The following is a 17868-nucleotide window of genomic DNA, read 5'->3' as shown; positions in this document are numbered from 1 at the left end:
AGGGGAAGCACCAAGCACTGGATATTGTACAGAAATCGTATAATGACAAAGCATCATTTGTCTGTGTGCTGCTGCCTGCCTGCTTGTGATCCCCTGGATGCAGCTAGGATCCCATAGGTTTTATATTTTGTGATTCATCCATCTGTTTTAAAACATAAATAATAAAGGTACAGTGACTTACCACCCAACAGGCATTTCCCAGATCAGCGATTTTGACTCGAATAGAGTCTGCGTTACGCGGGTCTAATGGATTGATCAGCAGATCTGCAGCTCTGGCCCTGACTGAGAGGAAACAGAGAGGGACGGCAATGGGTTAATGCATCAAATAAGTAGAAAAAAGAGGAGTTTAGTCACTCTGGTGTACAAATAGACATCTTCATCTCTTCAAAACAAGGAAACCAAATGAGAGGAACCCAGTCTTAGATTCTCCAGGCATCATATCATGTGAGAACCTGGTGCCAGGATGACAACATTTGCTCTTGAACTGGAAAACAGACGTGGCGTTAATAACTTGGTTGAGAGAATGTGCTGATAAAACGAGCTGCCTTGTTTTATTTATTGCATAATTATCTCACAACACAGTATTTGCACTTGCCCAGACTTTTTTTTTCTTTAATCCTTGTTAAACTTTGGAGATGTGATCCTACAGGTGACCCTGAAGCTCGAAGGTTATGATAATAGAGTGAACGCTGTGGTTGGATGAGTAATGTTGGTGGTGAGTCATTAATAATACCCAGGAGACATATTTGTATGCTAAAACACAATAATGAGCAACTGGATCATCTTACAATGCAGATTTCATGTACAAGATGATGAAAGAAAATCAAAACATAGTGATTATTATTCATGCTCTGCTGAACTGTTACCTCACCTGAAATCTAAATTCACTCTTACAATTATATGTTTTTTTCTTTCTTTCCTATCTATTCAAGTAAAACTTATTTACATGTCCTGTATAAACTAACATTTACTTTTCCACAAAAAGAGGGAAAGAAAACAACAGAAATGAGGCAGCATTAAATAATTTGGTAATGGAATATAAAAAAAGCTGATTGGTAGAGATGACGGGCAGGAGTCAGTCTATGGGCTTTATAAAAATAAGTCTGACCTTTGTGACCCTGAAATATGAAACCCTTTTTTTTTTTTTCTTCTTCTTTTTTTTTTTTTACATTAGATAACTGAAAAAAAAAAAAATAATCACATGAATGAATTGTGTAATATTTTTTTTTAGAGATGATTGTTTGGGGATTTCTGCTTCATTTTATAGCGAGAGTAGACAGACAGGGAAGTCAGAGGAGAGTCAAAGAGAGAGAGACATGCAGCACAGGGCTGCACATGTGTAGTATTTACATGAACCTATCCATCCAACCATCTATTGTCCTCACTGCCTATCTGTGCCGACTTGTGGGTGGGCTGGAGGAAATCCCAGCTAACAGAGGGTGAGGGTGGGGTACACCCTGGACGGGTCACCAGTCCATCACAGGGTCAACATAGAGAGACAAACAACCTCACACACTCACACTCACACCTACGGGTAATTTAAATTCAGCAATCGACCAAGAGTGCATGTCTCTGGGGAACCCTGAGAGAAGGAGAACATGCAAACTCCTCCCAGAAAGGGAACTGAACCCTGAACATTCTTGCAAGTGCTCAACACTGCACCACCATGCTGCCCTGGAGGAACATATAAATGACAACATTACTAACTTATATTAACGATTTTAGAATAAAATGCCCTTTTCAAATACAAAAAAGTGCTTCACTAAAACCTATTATGAAAATATAAAAAAATATCATAACATTTCACAAATTATTGGTTCATTTTCATCTTTAATGTAATAAAATGTTCTATACTGTACTCTGAAACACTTACGGGCTCTTTAATGTTTTATTTCGGTTTGTAAACATGTAAAGTGTGGTTATATGGTAACATAATAATTATAAAGAACTGAAAAATAAACAAAACAAAGATCATTAAATGACACAGAATAAAATTAAGTTAACAAAAATATAAAACAGAGTCATCTTAAATTGGATTACCTCCCAAGTATGGAAGATGTTAAAGCTATTTGACTACTGTCCTCTAACTGAATGCAGCTGGTGATTATAATGTAATGATGTGATTTGCCAAACTGTTTTAACTGTTTTTATGTTTGTTTTGTTGTTGTTTTTCAGGTGTGTACTTAATGTGGACCCACTGTGCTGCTGCTCTCTTGGCCAGGACCCCCTTGCAAAAGAGATTCTGAATCTCAATGGGATAAAAAATAATTGTACAGTATCACCATGCCTCACCTTTGGGTGTGTCTCCCGTGCTGGAGGATGACACAGTGCGGCTGCGGTCAGCTGAGGGGCTGTTGGGCAAAGGTCCTGCTCCGATGTCGACCGTCCCGACAGAAACGGGGTTTCCGGGCTCAGGATCGAGGGGCAGGTCGGGAAAGAGGGGCATCGTTCCCAGGTGGCGTTCGCTGGAGCCGTTGGTCAACCCCGGTCCAGCGATCTCGCCGTTATACATCTCGTAACCAGAGCTGATGGAGTTGTCCCTGTCCGTGTAGCTGAGCTCCGACTCCACCAGGGGGCAGAGGAGGGGCTCCGGGGTGGTGGAGGGGGGAGGGGGGGTGCCGGGGTTCGGCTTCAGTCCTTCGGAGCCCAGCAAAACGTGACCGTTAGTTTTGGCCAGGTTGGTTTTGTTGTTGTGGGGTTTGATGGGGGGCGCGCTTTCCGTGAGGAGTTCGGTGGTCGTGTCGTCATCCTCGTCTTCGTCGTCGTCGTCGTCGTCGTCTTCTTCCTCCTCCTCCTCATCCTCGTCGTCGTCGTCGTCGTCATCATCCTCCTCATCCTCCCCCTGCTCCTGCTCTTTTGATTCCACCTCTTCCACCACTGCCACCTCCTCTGTTTTGCTCTCAATCTTTGGCTCCTCTGTTTCATTCTCCTCTCTCTCAGTCTCTTTCTCCTCCTCCCCCGCCTCCCCCTCCTCTTCTTCCTGTTCCACCTTCTCCTCCACCTCTTCTTCCTCGTTCTCATCCTCTGTCCCTTTCAATCCCTCCTCCTCTTCCTCCTCCTCATCCTCCTCCCCCTCCTCCCCATCCTCTCCCTCCACCTCTGCTTGTGCTGGCTCTCCACCTCCTTCCTCTGAGATGGGGGGAATGGGGGCTTCTTTTTCGGCGACAGGCGTGGGCTCGTCGTCATCGTCGTCCTCCTCCTCCTCCGCCTCCTCATCTGGGTCGTCATCGGCGATGTGGGGTACCTCGCTCTGCTCTTGGGGAGGTGCTGCACCTAACATGGACAGAGATGAGGAAAAACTGTTAAGAGAGGAAGTGAGTGGGAAGGAAATACAAGCGCAATCAAAGAGGGTGTAGGCAGAGAAGAAAACAGCATGAGGAGTGAATAAAGACGAGAGGAGGTAAAGGAGAGAATACAAGAGCGAAAGAGACAGAGGGTGGAGAGACAGAGGGTGGAGGAGGGAGACGGAGAGTCTCTTTTTTTTTGTGAATCAGCCTAACCTCCCATACACAGTGGGCCTAGTGTGGGCTGAGCTGTTGGAGCCAATCCACCTCCTATTCATTCACAGAGAGACTGCTCAGTGCTGCATGCGCACACACACACACACACACACACACACACACACTCATCCTGCAGATCTGCAAAAGCCACTTCTCTGATTTAGAAAAAAAAACAAAAAAAAAAACACATCCTCTCTGATTGTTGACAACCTGAATACGCTAAAGAGTACAAGCTAACCTACATACAGTAATGTTGCTCATTCACTTCACAGTCAAATATCAGTCGAATCGAAAAGCTGCAGTCAACCAAACAGTGAATTTTCATTCCTGTGATGTCAATTCACAACAGAAGTCATCTGGAGGCACTTTTCAAAAATGATTCACAACATTGTTCCAACAAGATGTTGGTCACACTTGGCGACAGTGGCCAGGAAGAACTTGTTTTTCAGGATGCAGAAACCTTAAGCAAAAGCTGATTCAGGCTGGGCGGCCATCTGCCTCCACTGACTGGGTAGGAGGGACACATCATCTGGCCGAGCTGATGGTTGCTTCGTCTTTGTTTAAACTGTATACATAAGAAGCTACTGTATACAGCCGTCTCTATTATGAATGAATGATTTAGCCTTAAGAGGGTTAAATTAACCAGAAATAGCAAACTAGTGACTGTTTGTGACTGCAAAGTACAAAGAGATGAGTGAAAGGCAGGATTCAACCAATGTTTTTGTTGACACCAACACTTTTCAGTTTATCTTAGACAAAATAATCTGATAAAATAATCAGACTAATATCACAACATGTCATCTAAAATGGGCAAAAGGGATTACGTTCAGACAAAAGTTCAGTCTTGTGCTGCACAGAGTCAGAGCAGAGGTGGTGACTTTTTCATTCAAATCCCTAAAATGCAATAAAAATCAAGAAAAAAACACTGTATAACACGAAAAAGTAGCCATAACCTGATATGAGGGGTCATTCTTAGACATTGCTGTATTTTAACGGGTCATGTTAGCAGGATGGTGACACAGAACATGTACAGGACGCCGCTGCACAGTGTAGAGGGAAATCTCAAATTTCAGTGAACTTGAACTGAAGGATTCCCACAGACGACCAGAGTGGCACTGATCATTCATAAAATGAAAAAAGGAGTACTCTGCTTCATTTGTATTCATTAGCAAAAACCCAGGATGGCATGACTCACATGTATGATTAGTCAACCTGATGGGCCTCTCCCTCTCTCCTCCCTCCTCCTCTTCGTCTTCCCCGTCCTCTTCATCGTCGTCATCGTCGTCGCTCTCTCCCAGGGCCATGCTGGGGCCGATCTGCGGCGGCGGCGGCTGCAGCGGCGAAGGCAGGTTGAGTTCCGGCGCCCCTTTCTCTCCCCCTTCTTTGGCTCTCTCTTCCTTCTTCTCGGCCTCTCTCTCCAAGGCTTCGATCTCCAGCATCCTCCTCTCAAGCAGCTCCGCCTGCCGCTTCTGCTTCTTCTTCAGCTTCTTCTTTTTGTTCTTGGAGATCTTGCCCACCTGAGAGGAAAACACAGGGCAGAAGAGGGAGAGTCAGGGGCGAGGCAAAGGACAAATGCATGAAAGGGAGACATTGAAGGAAGGAAAGGTTTTGATACTTATTTGAGTGTTGGGATATGATTCATAAATAATGTCCATTAACACAAATATTTCTGTTTGGGACAGATTACATCATTTCTGTCTAATGAAACCATGCAGCTGGTAGTTGAGAAGTTCTGGAAAACACTAGAAACTGGAGTTTGAACCCATTTCTGAGTTTTCTGTTGTTGTTGTTGTTGTTTTTTTGCTTGTGTGTGTTTATTGACACTTCACAATAGCTGTGTCATATTTGCTGAGCTGATGTTTTTGACATCTTCACTCCATTTACCAGAAGCCTTTGCAAAACCTTTGAAAACAAGGCCACATCATCGATTCCTAGTTTTTACAGGACAACAAAAATATGTTACAGAAAAATTAAGATTGTCCGTTGGTTTAGATCTGGATAACTTATATAGATAATACTGTTTATCAATGGTTCAAGGCGTGAGCATCTGTCCCTGCTAATATAGAGAGGGAGTAGATTTTCTTTTTAATATTGTGATGCACTAAGTGTCTCCAACAATTGTGACACTCAGACCAAATATCTGTGTATGCATGTACAGTATCTTGTTTTTCACTTGTGTGTGTGCGTGTCTGCGTGCATGTTTATGTTTGTGTGTGTTTGCATTTCTCTCATTTCATACTCACATCAGTTGTACTCACCGGTTTGAGCTGAGGGGCTGTGCTAACTGACAGACAGAGAGAAAACAGCAACAATCAGAGGCTTCAAAGTTTCACAGACATCAATCCGTCACACAAGCCAGTTCAACACTTTGTTCAACATCCTGTATTCTGGACCATAAATCAGTAGATCAGGTATTTGCTCTCCCTTTGAAGACTTGATACAGAATCTGTAAGATAAGTGAGCAAAAACAAATGACCATGAATATCTTTCACTCTTCTTTCCCAATGTCTTATTTGCTCGTCCCAGATCAGTAACATTACCTGTTTTATCTCTGATTGGCTCCACGACCTGTTGTTACTAGAGCTCCAGAGAGAAGCCCGAGAGAGGAGATGTAAAACGACTTTGAGATGGTTTTTGGTTCTTAAAAATACAATAACAATGCACCTCCTTATGGATATTAAAATAACTCAAAACATGTGGCCATTGTGTCCCATGTACGGCACGCTCAGTCTTGTACTGTCTTCTCAGCTTGTAAAAGCATACATTAACCACATGCCTGCACTTGTGTTTATGCATTGTGTTTATCTTGTTTTGTCAGTCACTGACAAGTATTTTGACAGTAGATGGTTTTTGTGCTAGACATTAATTGTGTAGAAATGTAAGCTGTGTAATTGGTTACCCTAAGGCTCCAAAAGACTCCATTGGCTGATGCAAGCAATTGACAGCTCATGAGAGGAGGATGGGGGAGGGGTTCACCGAGAGGACAGGGTTCACGTTGAGTTCGTCAAGTCTGTTCTGTAAGAACTTGACGTTTTTCAGTGGGGGAACTTGGCGACAGAAGATGAAACAAAACGAGAAATATCTGTGTGCAGCTAAAAGAAAAAAAAAGGCACGCAGGCGAGGAGGCACAAAAAGCCTCCTGTTGGAATCCTTTTTCTTTACAGAGCATCTCAATAATAAAACATGATCATTTACAAAAACATTTTTTTTACTGATGATTCATGTTTTATTCCACTTATTATAAACACAGATTTCAAATCAGGAATAGGAGGTTTTACTTACTTCATGTATTATGTGTATCCCCTTTGCCTCAAATCTATTTTTAGATGAAAAAAGCTACAGAGCTTGAACAAAGAAAACCCTAAACCAGCAGACTTCACTGCATGCTGGGTTTCTGTGGAGCTATGCTGCTGCCAACATTTTTATTTTCATCTTTATTTCACTGTTAATCAAGAGAGTACAATACGTGATTATTTGGAAACAAACTTTGGGAGAAAAAACCTTCATAAATAATCCAAAAAACAGAAAAACAATTGTGCATTCCAGGTGAATGCTCCACTTCAAAAAATCAAATCAGTTCAGTGGAAAAGTGGTGGCATGTAAACAGAATAAAAACACCTGCGAAACCTCGTGTTTTTTAGAATATCACAGTTTAAAATGTGGACATTTCACCACAGTGCCCGTAGTTATTTTGCAGGGGTTCTACTTACTTGGTTTCCCCCACCATGGCTTTGCAGAGGTCATGTGCCAGTGTTTCTTGTTTTACATTGTGTTACCTGTGAACACAGCCATGCTCCCTGGTTATCTTACCTTAACTGGAAACATCCCCTCTTTTTTTCCTGTTTCTCATACAGACATGAGAACGACAACCCTCAGCAAGAAAACAAGAGTCAAATGATACGTTAAACGTGAGCGTTAGTGAATCCCTACCTGCTGATCCGGACGGCGGTGGGGCTCCGGCTTTCTGCCACTCGGTCGCCTCCATGGCCATGCGCCTGACAAAAGCATCATCCACACACATCAGGATGTTCTCTGGCTTGATGTCTGTGTGGATGATTTTACACTTTGTGTGGAGGTAGTCCAAACCCTGCAGGACCTACAAACACAATCAGATAAACAGACACACACTTTTATTACTGAAAATCATGCTCGCTCTTCTTGTTAAACGGTGCTCAGTCTGGATTCTCTACCTCCCTCATTTTCCCTCCTTCTCAGAGCTAAATTAGCCATTCTTCCACTGCGTGTCATTCTCAGAGGGCAGAGAGGAGAGGCTGTTGATGTTTTTGTTTCACTGTTTCTCTCATTTGTTTCTGTCCGGAGGCTTTCGAGATTGAAGCGGAAAACCGCTCTCATTTAATTTCTACTCATCTTGGACTCGTCTTTTGAGCGGCGAGAGCCTGGCAGGCGCCGAAATAGCTCAGCAAGTTCACATGCTCATCAGGTGGCTGAGGGGAAAATGCCTAAAAGTCCTGCGTCTTATTAGGGCGTCAGTGGTACTGAAGTGTGAAGTGCACAATACCATGCACTGTATTAGGAGGCCTAGGCAATGGGTGTTTTCTTGAATCCGATTCCATGTTTTATTTCTTTATCCACCTCCTTCTTCCTCTCCTACATAGTGAGCAAATGTTTTCTCAACCTCGGATACCCAGTATAGATACTTTACATCCTGTAAAGTACACTGTTCTTAAACCACAAGGGAAGCAGTCAATAAACACATCTAGCCTATAGTCTCTCCTATAGGACTTTGTTGGATAGTCTCATGTTTACCATAACAAATACAGGAGTCACTGAAGCAGAGGTTGCAGGTGTATGATATTATTCTCTCCTGAGTAAAACATACTGAGTTATAACTATTAATCTCGTGTTGCCACCCAAAGTACAACAACCAACTGCAAACGTTACTGTGGCCGATCTATGAGTGTTCTGACTGCTGACTGTGTCTCGTCTGTGTGTGTGATCTTATTTAGAAATGTGTGTTCTCAGCTGCACATGTTTGAACTGTCCCACAGGAGATATACTGTATAGGTTAAGTTCTTCCAATTAACTTGAAACGCCAAAAGAGACACAAGTGAGCAAAGATACAGCAGCCTGTACTGTATATGAAATAAAAACACCAAAGTAACTCTAACACAAAATGAACACATACATCGAGAGGGCATTAGAAACATCATTAAATTGATGTTTTAAATATGCTATGCTATTTTGTTGTTTGTTTTCTTGTCGTTATTATTATATGTTTCATCATCTTTAACTTTTAAAATAGTGTATAATTTTGATGTTGATACTAAGCCAATGCAATTATACCTATAGAAAGGGACAAGTACCATAGGTTTTTCTTCATCCTGCTCCTTTTCATTTATGGTGATTATGTGTACATCATGTATATGTGCAATCATGTGAACCATGAATGGAAAAAATCTAAATGAAATGAAATGATTTTTTTTTTTTTTAAGAAAAAAATTTTCATTAATAGATTTAAGGGGGTCCAGTTTACGGTGAATACCATCAGATTTTTAGGCAGACAGATCTCAGACTGAAAAAGCTTCTATTCCAGTGTCATACCTGAACTAAACACCTGTCTGTCCGTCCAACCACTTCCTTGGCCCCTCAACCAAAGCACAAACAAATCTCCAATATCTCCAGTCGTGTAATAAATATTTCTGTGTGCGTCTGCTGCTCTGTCACTGTTAAGAACCTGTAATTTTACAAATGCTGGTTTTCAGTGGCTAGATGCATGATTTATTCAGTTTTTGAGTACATACACTCGCCAGTCATCAATATCATGGATATTATTATGTCTATAAATACATTTGGTCTGTGTGTGTATGTGCGTGTGATGAGAGAGAGCGCATGTGTGTCTCCTTACCTGTTTGATTATGCTCTTGACACATGGCAGCGGCAGACCTTGGTAGTTGGATTTAATAATCCACTTGAGCAGGTGGTGACCCAGCACCTCAAACACCATACACACATCTGGGATGCAGAGTCAAGGATTCACTTTATCACACACACATATAGTATATAAAACACATGTAAAACACACACAGACACTCCTGATCAGGATACGTATGCCGTTGACTCCAGAGATCTTGAAGTCATCTATCAGCTGAACCACCATGTCCTTGTTGGGGTCGATGGGGTCGCTCTCTCTCACCTGAAAGCAAAGAGGACAATGTGATAAAGCAAACATGGGAGAGAGGTGAGGATAAGAGAGCTTAGAGGACAATGGAGAGAGAAATGTGGGAGATGAAGATCCAGAATTGATTTGAAGATGACTGGTCCCTGCAGCCAGCATACAGGATAAATGACCAGTGTGTCGTATTGCTTGTTAACAGTGAGACAAACAGAGAGAGGAGCAAAGCTGGAGGAGGAGAAAGGGAAGACGGCAATGAAAGAGGGATGAATGCACATGGGAGGATGAAGAAAATGGAAATAATAAGACTCCTTAACAACAGACTGATACAGATTCAGATTCTTACACATCGCAGCAGTTTGATCTCATCCAGGGCCGTCTCTGTGTAATGCTGGGCGCTCTTCACCACCTTCATCGCCACAAAGTTCTTCACTCTGTAAAGACACGCACAAAGACACATTCATGGTGACTCACAATCCAATAGACTAATAGCACTAATGTGTCCATGTGAGCGATGTGAAATAGCACCTGGACTAATACTGGCTGACACTTCATTCACACTGCCCACACTGGCACTGGAAATGCAAATGCATGAGACATGTGGCATTTTCTCCCAGAGAAATAATGTCAACATTATGTAACAGTGCACCAGTGACAGACTGCTGTGGCCTTATCAGATTTCACATGTTCACATTTTTTTGCAGTTGACAATGTGCATGTCAGATGTTTGTCACTGCATTGTGTGTGTAATGTCTATTACATCTGTTTGTGGGCCCCATGTGATTGTATCACTGCTGGTTTCGCTGCAGCAATACTGTAAGCCAATGCATGAACTTACAAAGAAATTACCAGCTGCAATTCGAACAGTCAATTTGTCATAAAGGTAAAACTCATTAAGGGAAAATCTTAAGATTCAATTAGTTCCTTTCATTACTTGTCTGTAATTCTAAACATTTAGCACTATTTCTGGACAATTTATACATAATGCAAACATAACAGACAGCAATAAAACCATGTTTTGTAGTGTTTTCATGTGTTTATGTTTACAATTTCCTAGCACTTTGTGATGGACAATAACGTTTTTGGAATTGAATTAAGGGATCTTAAAGCACTTAAAGCAGTCTGAAACACAAATATATTATGCTGGTTTGATCTTTTATCTTTCATTGAAAAATACAAAAGAAAAGACAAAGAAGAGATAAATAATTTACATAAAAACTGTAGTACTAGAACTGAAAGAAAGAAAGAAAGAAAGAAAGAAAGAAAGAAAGAAAGAAAGAAAGAAAGAAAGAAAGAAAGAAAGAAAGAAAGAAATATTCCTCTGCCATAAATTCCTGAGTGAATCATGTATGTTAGGATGAATGAGAGAGGAGGTTATGTATCAATATTGACATAGTGAATATAACCAGGGGCCACTGACTGTTAGTCAAGCCGAGGTACTAACTGTAAAGTAATCCAACACCAACCCACTAGTTTACGACCACCATTAGTGTAATTGAGTTTGTATGTGACTGTGTGAGTGTGAGTCAGTCAGTGAAAGGTGACACTGAGTTGATGACACTGTCATCCATCCTCCCTGGTCGCCACGTCAACGCAGAAACATCATCATAGTGCAAATGGATGGAGCTGGTGCCAGTACACGGTGGTGTGGGTTGCAACCGTTGTCGTGGTGATGTGCCAGATGCCGTCAACAGGTGCATGTGTGGTGTATTTGATGTTGTGTGTGGGTTTCTATGAGAGCGAGGTGCAGGGGGATGACTGTCGACACCTTGAGTGCTCTTTCTGGGTTATGACGTGTTCGTGGTGGTGAAGGTCTATGAGCATGAAAGCAGAGGGAAGTAGAATTCGAAAGCATGCGCTCTACCAGCTGTACTGTGTGTACCGCATGTGTGTGTGTGTGTGTGTGTGTGTGTGTGCGACTCACTGTATGTCCCAGCACAGCCATACGGTGGAGAAATGGCCCCACCCCAACTTCCTGATCACATGGTACCTCCCATTGAACAAATCCCCGATCTTCACCGGATGGTACCCTCCTGAGAGAGATAAAGAGAGAGAGAGAGAGAGGGGAGAGAAGATGAAGGTTACAGGCGACTGTGAGAGATAACCAGGCAATGACATGTAATCCATTAGTGAGGAAGGAGTGGAGGCAGAGCAGGAGGCAGAGGGAGGGAGGTCAAACAGACACAACGCCTGACAGGAGAGAAGTGTTTTACAACCAGGAAACAAAGAAGCAGGAGGAAAGTACAGCAGGGACACGTCCGGCGGCAGGTATCTGCTGCGCCGCGTGAGGCGATTAAGAAACAAAAACAAAGAGAACAAAACATATTGCAATTGAGATGAGACACGGTTTTAATGGGGATGTTGATCACTACAACTGTAATAATGGTGTTGATATGATTTCTTGCTGCGGTCCGTGCTAAGCATGCAGATTACCTTAGATCCGGAGAATATTATTTGTTGGTAGCACTACACTGCTTCATTTATGAGGATACGTTGAAACACATTTTTCTTTTATCAAATAATTACTAAAACAGCTTAATGGAAATCTGAAAAACGTAGAATTTTAGGTATTTTAAGGTATTGCCTACCTTTGAATATTGATTTCAGCTATGTAAATCTATTAATTTGTACCTGAATGTAAACCACAACTGTTTTGAAACTTAACATCTGAAGGTTTTCAGACATTTGACATGACATTGGATTCTAAAAAAAAATATGACAGGCATTTTACATATTGCACTCTGGTATTAACAAGACAAAATTATTAATCAAGTCGGCCTAATAAGCATCAGATGAAAATAACTGTCTGTGAATAGTGAGCGCTGCTGGTGCTTGATAAATGAAAGTAATCTAGCGCTGCACAAGAGAAGCAGGTGAGAGCTTTTTTCAGCTCTGCTCCTGGAGCTGTATCCTCAACTGTGCATTCCTGTACACACTGCACCTCTGCCCAGGAGACACGAATACAGTATAATATCATTCATTGTGCTGACTCAACCTGGACAAACTCAACATTGTTATGAAACACCAAGCCTCATGATTCTATCTAGCAAAGGAGGTCTTGGTCTTAATGAGATTATTGATGAAGTAAAAGTTCAACATGATTCTATTAGTGAAAAACCATTTTAATTTAGACAGAAAACATCCGGCATCATGAGTGTCACTGAAAGGTCAGAAATGTCACACAAAATCAAATGGTTTGTTTAATGAGAAAATAAAATAAGAGCAAAAATCTAATACTAATACAAATTCTGTAATTGTTTATTAAGATAGAGCTGAATATGACAAACTAAAACTAGACATCAAACTCCTCTTTGTTCTTGCCACTGTGACACTTCCAGCTGGCACAGAGAGGAGAGGAGCTTGCCAGGCTTACATTGTTGTAGGTGAGGTTTATTGAACACTATATTGGTAAATGGTGTAGTTTCAAGTATAAAAGCATGGACACGCTGGAAAGGTGAGCAGGAGGTCGAGACTCACACACAGCAAACTACAAAGACTATAGAGGCCACTCCTGTAACAGTGTGTGCACTTTTGAGTACTTACAAAGTACTTTCAAAGTTTTTTAAAGTTGATAAGATGGTCGTAAATAAAAATATGTGATTTTATGCATCATTGGTGTGGTTTTCATGTTTTGTAGTGTTTTAATGTGTTTATGTTTTGAGCCCTAAAATGAAAGTTTTTTGAATTGAATTGAATTGAATTGAATTGAATTGAATTGAATTGAATTGAATTGAATTGAATTGAATTGAATTGAATTGAATTGAATTGAACTGAATTGAATTGAATTGAACTGAATTGAATTAGGGATCTTTATGAACTTGACAGTCTGAAACAAAAATGTATAATGTTGGTTTGATCTGTTATCTTTCATCACATTCATGTGAGAACTGACAGTGTGGCTCTGCTTCCTTTTCCAAGATGAGTTTCTGATAATAATATTAGAAAATCAGGTGTTCTCCGACCTACACTATGAGATACTGTATATGAATGGACCCTTCATGATGTATCATGGTATATGATATGATGAAAATGCATCACAAGACTGACAGAAATCTAAAACATTTGCACATTTTTGAAGCAGCGATGTAAATGAGCCTCTTCAGCACCGTGTGCCTCTGCAGGGAACTAGTCTGCCGCTCCTCTCTGGCAACAACCAAACAACCTTGAAATGCTGGTGTCACAACTACTGAGCGTCTCACACTGATGGCTAAAGCGACACTGCTGCAAATCCTGTCAGGACGGAGGGAGGAAGAGGAGGCGACGCAGACAGAGTCAGACACAGGAGACGGTGTGAGACAGGGCGGCCATTGTTGAGCCCCGGACGGCAGATGTGGAGAGTGGAAGTAATGGGCTGGGACAGACTGGCTTCAGTGTGCGTGGTCTGTCTCTCTGTGTGTGTGTGTGTGTGGTGCTGACCTTTGCAGTAGTCTGCGGGGTCCTCCTGCTCCTCATCGTCAGAGCCCAGGATCTCCTCCTCCGGCTCGGGAGGCCCTGCCGGCTCAGGGGGAGGCGGAGGGGGCGGCGGGGGAGGAGGAGCGCTCACTGGGGCTTTCTGCTGGGTGTCAGGCCTGTAAACACAAGAGTGGGATAAAAGTCAGGTAACCTCTCAGGTAGCTTACTTTCTTTCTTACTGGAGAAAACATATTTGAAGACTTCTGTCTGTGACTCACAGCGAGTGCGTCTGTAGACTGAGCTCTAAGAGCAGATGACTAATATCAAAATAATGACTTCCAATCTTTCTGTATACACTGTATATAAATGTCAGTTCTTAAAGTGTGTGCTGCTGACTGCCACCATTAACAATGATTCATCCAGTACTGAGTTTACCAAAGCTTTTACATTTAAGACTTTGTGAGAGACTGGGTTTTTTCAGCAGAGAGAAAAAAAAAAAGACTTGAGTGACATGCTGCATTTCTGTTCTTTGGAATAAATAAAAGACAAACCACAGCTGGCTTGACCATCAATGCTGCTCAGCAAATAGAGAATAACATGCAAAAACTCATACAAACAACTGAAAGCCCAAAACCAGTGTGTGAAAGGCATTCAAATTGACAAGAGGTCAATAAATCCCAGCTAACTGATATTGATAAGCATTTTTTGTACAAGGAGGACCAAGCCTACTGTAATAACATGCTGAAGTAAGTTTGACAAATTACTTTCTTCAACCCAAACAAGTTTGCTTAAAGATGGATGGATATTCCTGCAGTCCCTATGATACATTCTGTTAAACTAAAAGCAAAATTAAACTGTCATCATTGCCACATTATTATCCGATTTTCAACCACAGCTTTGAGGTTCATTGATTTTAAACTACTATACTGTGTTTTAACAACAACAAAAACAACCTGTGACAAAATAGTGATACGTTTGCAGGAACTTAAGACAGTACTGTGTCAGATTTCAAAAAGATTCAGTGTGTAGTCAAGTCAGTAACTGCAGCTGCTGACACTGTTTGGAGCTCGGAGACAGTCAGGTCGAACTAATCCACACCCACCCATCACCTCAGACATGAATCAGCAGAAACATGGACACCATCCAGAATCAAGAGAAAACAACGTCTTCTCCTCCAAGAGCGTGCTACAATGTAAAAACAATAGCCATCTTGATTGCAGTATTCAAGTTGAATGGCTCTCCGCAGATCACATAGCTCATATCACACCAAGGACAAACATTTTCTTCATTCATCAACATTTTCCAGATGATAATCTGGATGTTGTGGAAGAAACTGATCCAGATTAGGATCTGGACAACAACCTCACAGATCTGATGATGTGGTTTTACTCACATGATGTTATTTTCTGAGAGGTTAAAAAAGAAAGAAAGATGTAATTTCAAAGGTAAGTGGTTAAAAAGATTCTTGGATCTGTCGCTTCATAGGATTGGCACCAATTATAATGACTTATTTCCTGGCTCACACCCTCCCCCCATCATTGATATTCGTCCCAAACAGTTTTTCATAATCTTGCTGACAAACAAACACAATATCTACCTAATGGCAGATGGATGCATAGATTAGACTTGATCAGGGTGGGTCAACCCTTTCACTGCACAGCTTTGTTCCACTTTGCTGCCCATGTCTAAAATGGACCTGATCCCGTGAGAGGGAAAAACATGAACCAGGCTGCAGAGCACAGACTGCCCCTTTCTTCAGGCCGGGGTTACTAGTTTAGCATTTAGCTGGCTTCTCCTACCCAGGGTGACTTACAGTGATTGATCAGGCGGGGGGATTCATTGTTTTGCTTTTAGGACGTTGCCATGGCACACATGGCTATTTGTGGAGAACTTGGGAACACGAGTGTAACGTTTTTCTGCTTTCTGAACCTCTACGACGTCCTTGTACTACAAATGTGCTGCTCGTGTCAGGACAAACTACCGTGCAGCAAAGATTCCCTAATGCTCAACACATTGTAACATAAGAAAACCCATCAAATAGACATAGATGGACACATGCATACATACACAGGGGATGCAGCATAATGAAACATGCTGCAAATACAGTACATGCAATACAACCAAATACAGAAACTCACTAAAACTGATGGGGCACCACACAGTACATTTTCTACACAAGTTACTGTACCATGTGTTTTAGGGACACACATCTTCATAGTGTGGTACTGGCTACAGAGGTTAATTCAGACCATAGAGATATTTGATTGGATGAGGAGCTGAGTGCCATGAGTGCTGGTATAGATAACAATAGCACTGGGACTCATAACTACATGCATCACTCCACTTTACAGATGTTCAATTAACTGTTAATTAGTGTAATATTAGTGTATTGTAACAAATGAGAGATGTTCAAGTATGTGACCATCCACTGAAACTATAATGTTTTATATTTTATTGTATGTAATATATTTTATAAGTAGGCATTGTTTTTAATGCATTTTAATTATTGTACTGCTCAAGGCACCTGCCCCAGAGACTACGGTTGAAAATTAGCCAACTTGGCTAAACCAGCATGTTAACAGAAATGTTAATTAATGTGCACTGTCTCTGTATATTTTAAACCAATAAACTAAACTTAACTAAACTAAACTAAACTAAACTAAACTAAACAAAACAAGGTGCTGCAGCTGGTGCAGGATAGCACATAGTAACGTGTAGACCAAGTAGCAAGCTAGTGCACAGGTAAAGAAAATGTTTATGTTGCTAAGCAACAGCCCTTTACCGATCCAGTTGTAGAACTATTTGTGTTGGCGTGACATGAAATAAACAAAGAAATCACAATCTGTTGTTGCTTATTATTGTTGATGTGTGTACTGGAGGTGGGATGTTGGACTGAATATCAACACAGCACGTTCTTATGTCTGATGTTGCTTAACTGTTTCACATTGATTGCGAAAAGTATTTTGACTCAAAGATGTTTTATATATTTATCTTCCATATAAATGCACTCACTGTAGTGCTGTAAGACAAGATGCTATGTGCTCTTAAATTAATTTAAAAAGAAAAAGGGGGCGGTGTTTAGCTCAGTTGGTAGAGCACCCGCCCCATGTGTTGAGGCTATAGTCCTCATTGCAGGCGACCCCGGTTCGAATCCCACGCCGAGCGGCCTTATCCTCCGTGTCATTCCCCCATCTCTGCCTCCCATTTCCTGTCTCTCTCAACTATCCTGTCGATTAAAGGCAAAAAAGCCCCAAAAAATATATTTTAAAAAAAGAAAAAAAGAAAAAGGTTTTCAATCAGACATTTCCATATGAACTCCAGTCTTTAGAGAACTGTCTGTTTCGACTCCTGTCCTGTATTTCTGTGAATCAGACAACTCTGAGAGCTTGACAAACATTCCTTATTCAGCGTCACATCACGGCACCGGCAACATGATCAAAAGCTAAATTGGGACAGAAAAAAAAAAATGAACACATGAACACACAAAGCCAGGGCTTGTGAGCTAATATTTAATTGCGGTCACAGGCGCAGACACATGATGGAGGCTCTCGGTGCGTTCCCATGGCAACTGCAGAGCAAAAGGGGGGTTGGAAGGTGGTGGTGGTGGTGGTGGTGGGATCCGGGACACAAAGTGTTAATGTGGTGGCAAGGCCAACACACACACACACACATACAGACACACAACGGCAGTGGTTCTTGCTGTGAAGCAGCTAAGGACAGAAGATAACTTGGCATTGAGATTTTATTGCTATTTTACAACTTGCACGCACACACACAGGCAGCAGAGAGCTGTGTCCTTGCAGTCGGATGCTGCTTCTTTACCAAAGCAGTCACGTAGGGTGT

The 17868-nt window shown here is 41.7% G+C and overlaps 1 protein-coding gene across 3 annotated transcripts in view; it reads right to left on the bottom strand.

Annotated features, from left to right (window-relative positions):
- The window catches only part of srpk2 (SRSF protein kinase 2), a gene marked incomplete at its 5' end in the record, with an annotated part of 72661 nt that overhangs the window by 8039 nt on the left and 46754 nt on the right, over positions 1 to 17868 (bottom strand). For all 3 annotated transcript variants that reach the window (XM_083974065.1, XM_083974064.1, XM_083974066.1), the window contains 10 exons: positions 182 to 282; positions 2293 to 3273; positions 4696 to 5017; positions 5744 to 5784; positions 7431 to 7596; positions 9367 to 9473; positions 9567 to 9654; positions 9980 to 10067; positions 11558 to 11666; positions 14050 to 14201. In XM_083974065.1, coding sequence (XP_083830191.1) covers positions 182 to 282; positions 2293 to 3273; positions 4696 to 5017; positions 5744 to 5784; positions 7431 to 7596; positions 9367 to 9473; positions 9567 to 9654; positions 9980 to 10067; positions 11558 to 11666; positions 14050 to 14201 — 2155 coding nt within the window. The remainder of the gene's footprint in view (positions 1 to 181; positions 283 to 2292; positions 3274 to 4695; positions 5018 to 5743; positions 5785 to 7430; positions 7597 to 9366; positions 9474 to 9566; positions 9655 to 9979; positions 10068 to 11557; positions 11667 to 14049; positions 14202 to 17868) is intronic.

This window comes from Trachurus trachurus, assembly GCF_905171665.1.
Source record: "Trachurus trachurus genome assembly, chromosome: 6".
Taxonomy (NCBI): Eukaryota; Metazoa; Chordata; class Actinopteri; order Carangiformes; family Carangidae; genus Trachurus; species Trachurus trachurus.
The sequence above is the reverse complement of the archived record's forward strand: the minus strand, read 5'-3'. Positions and strand labels throughout refer to the sequence as shown.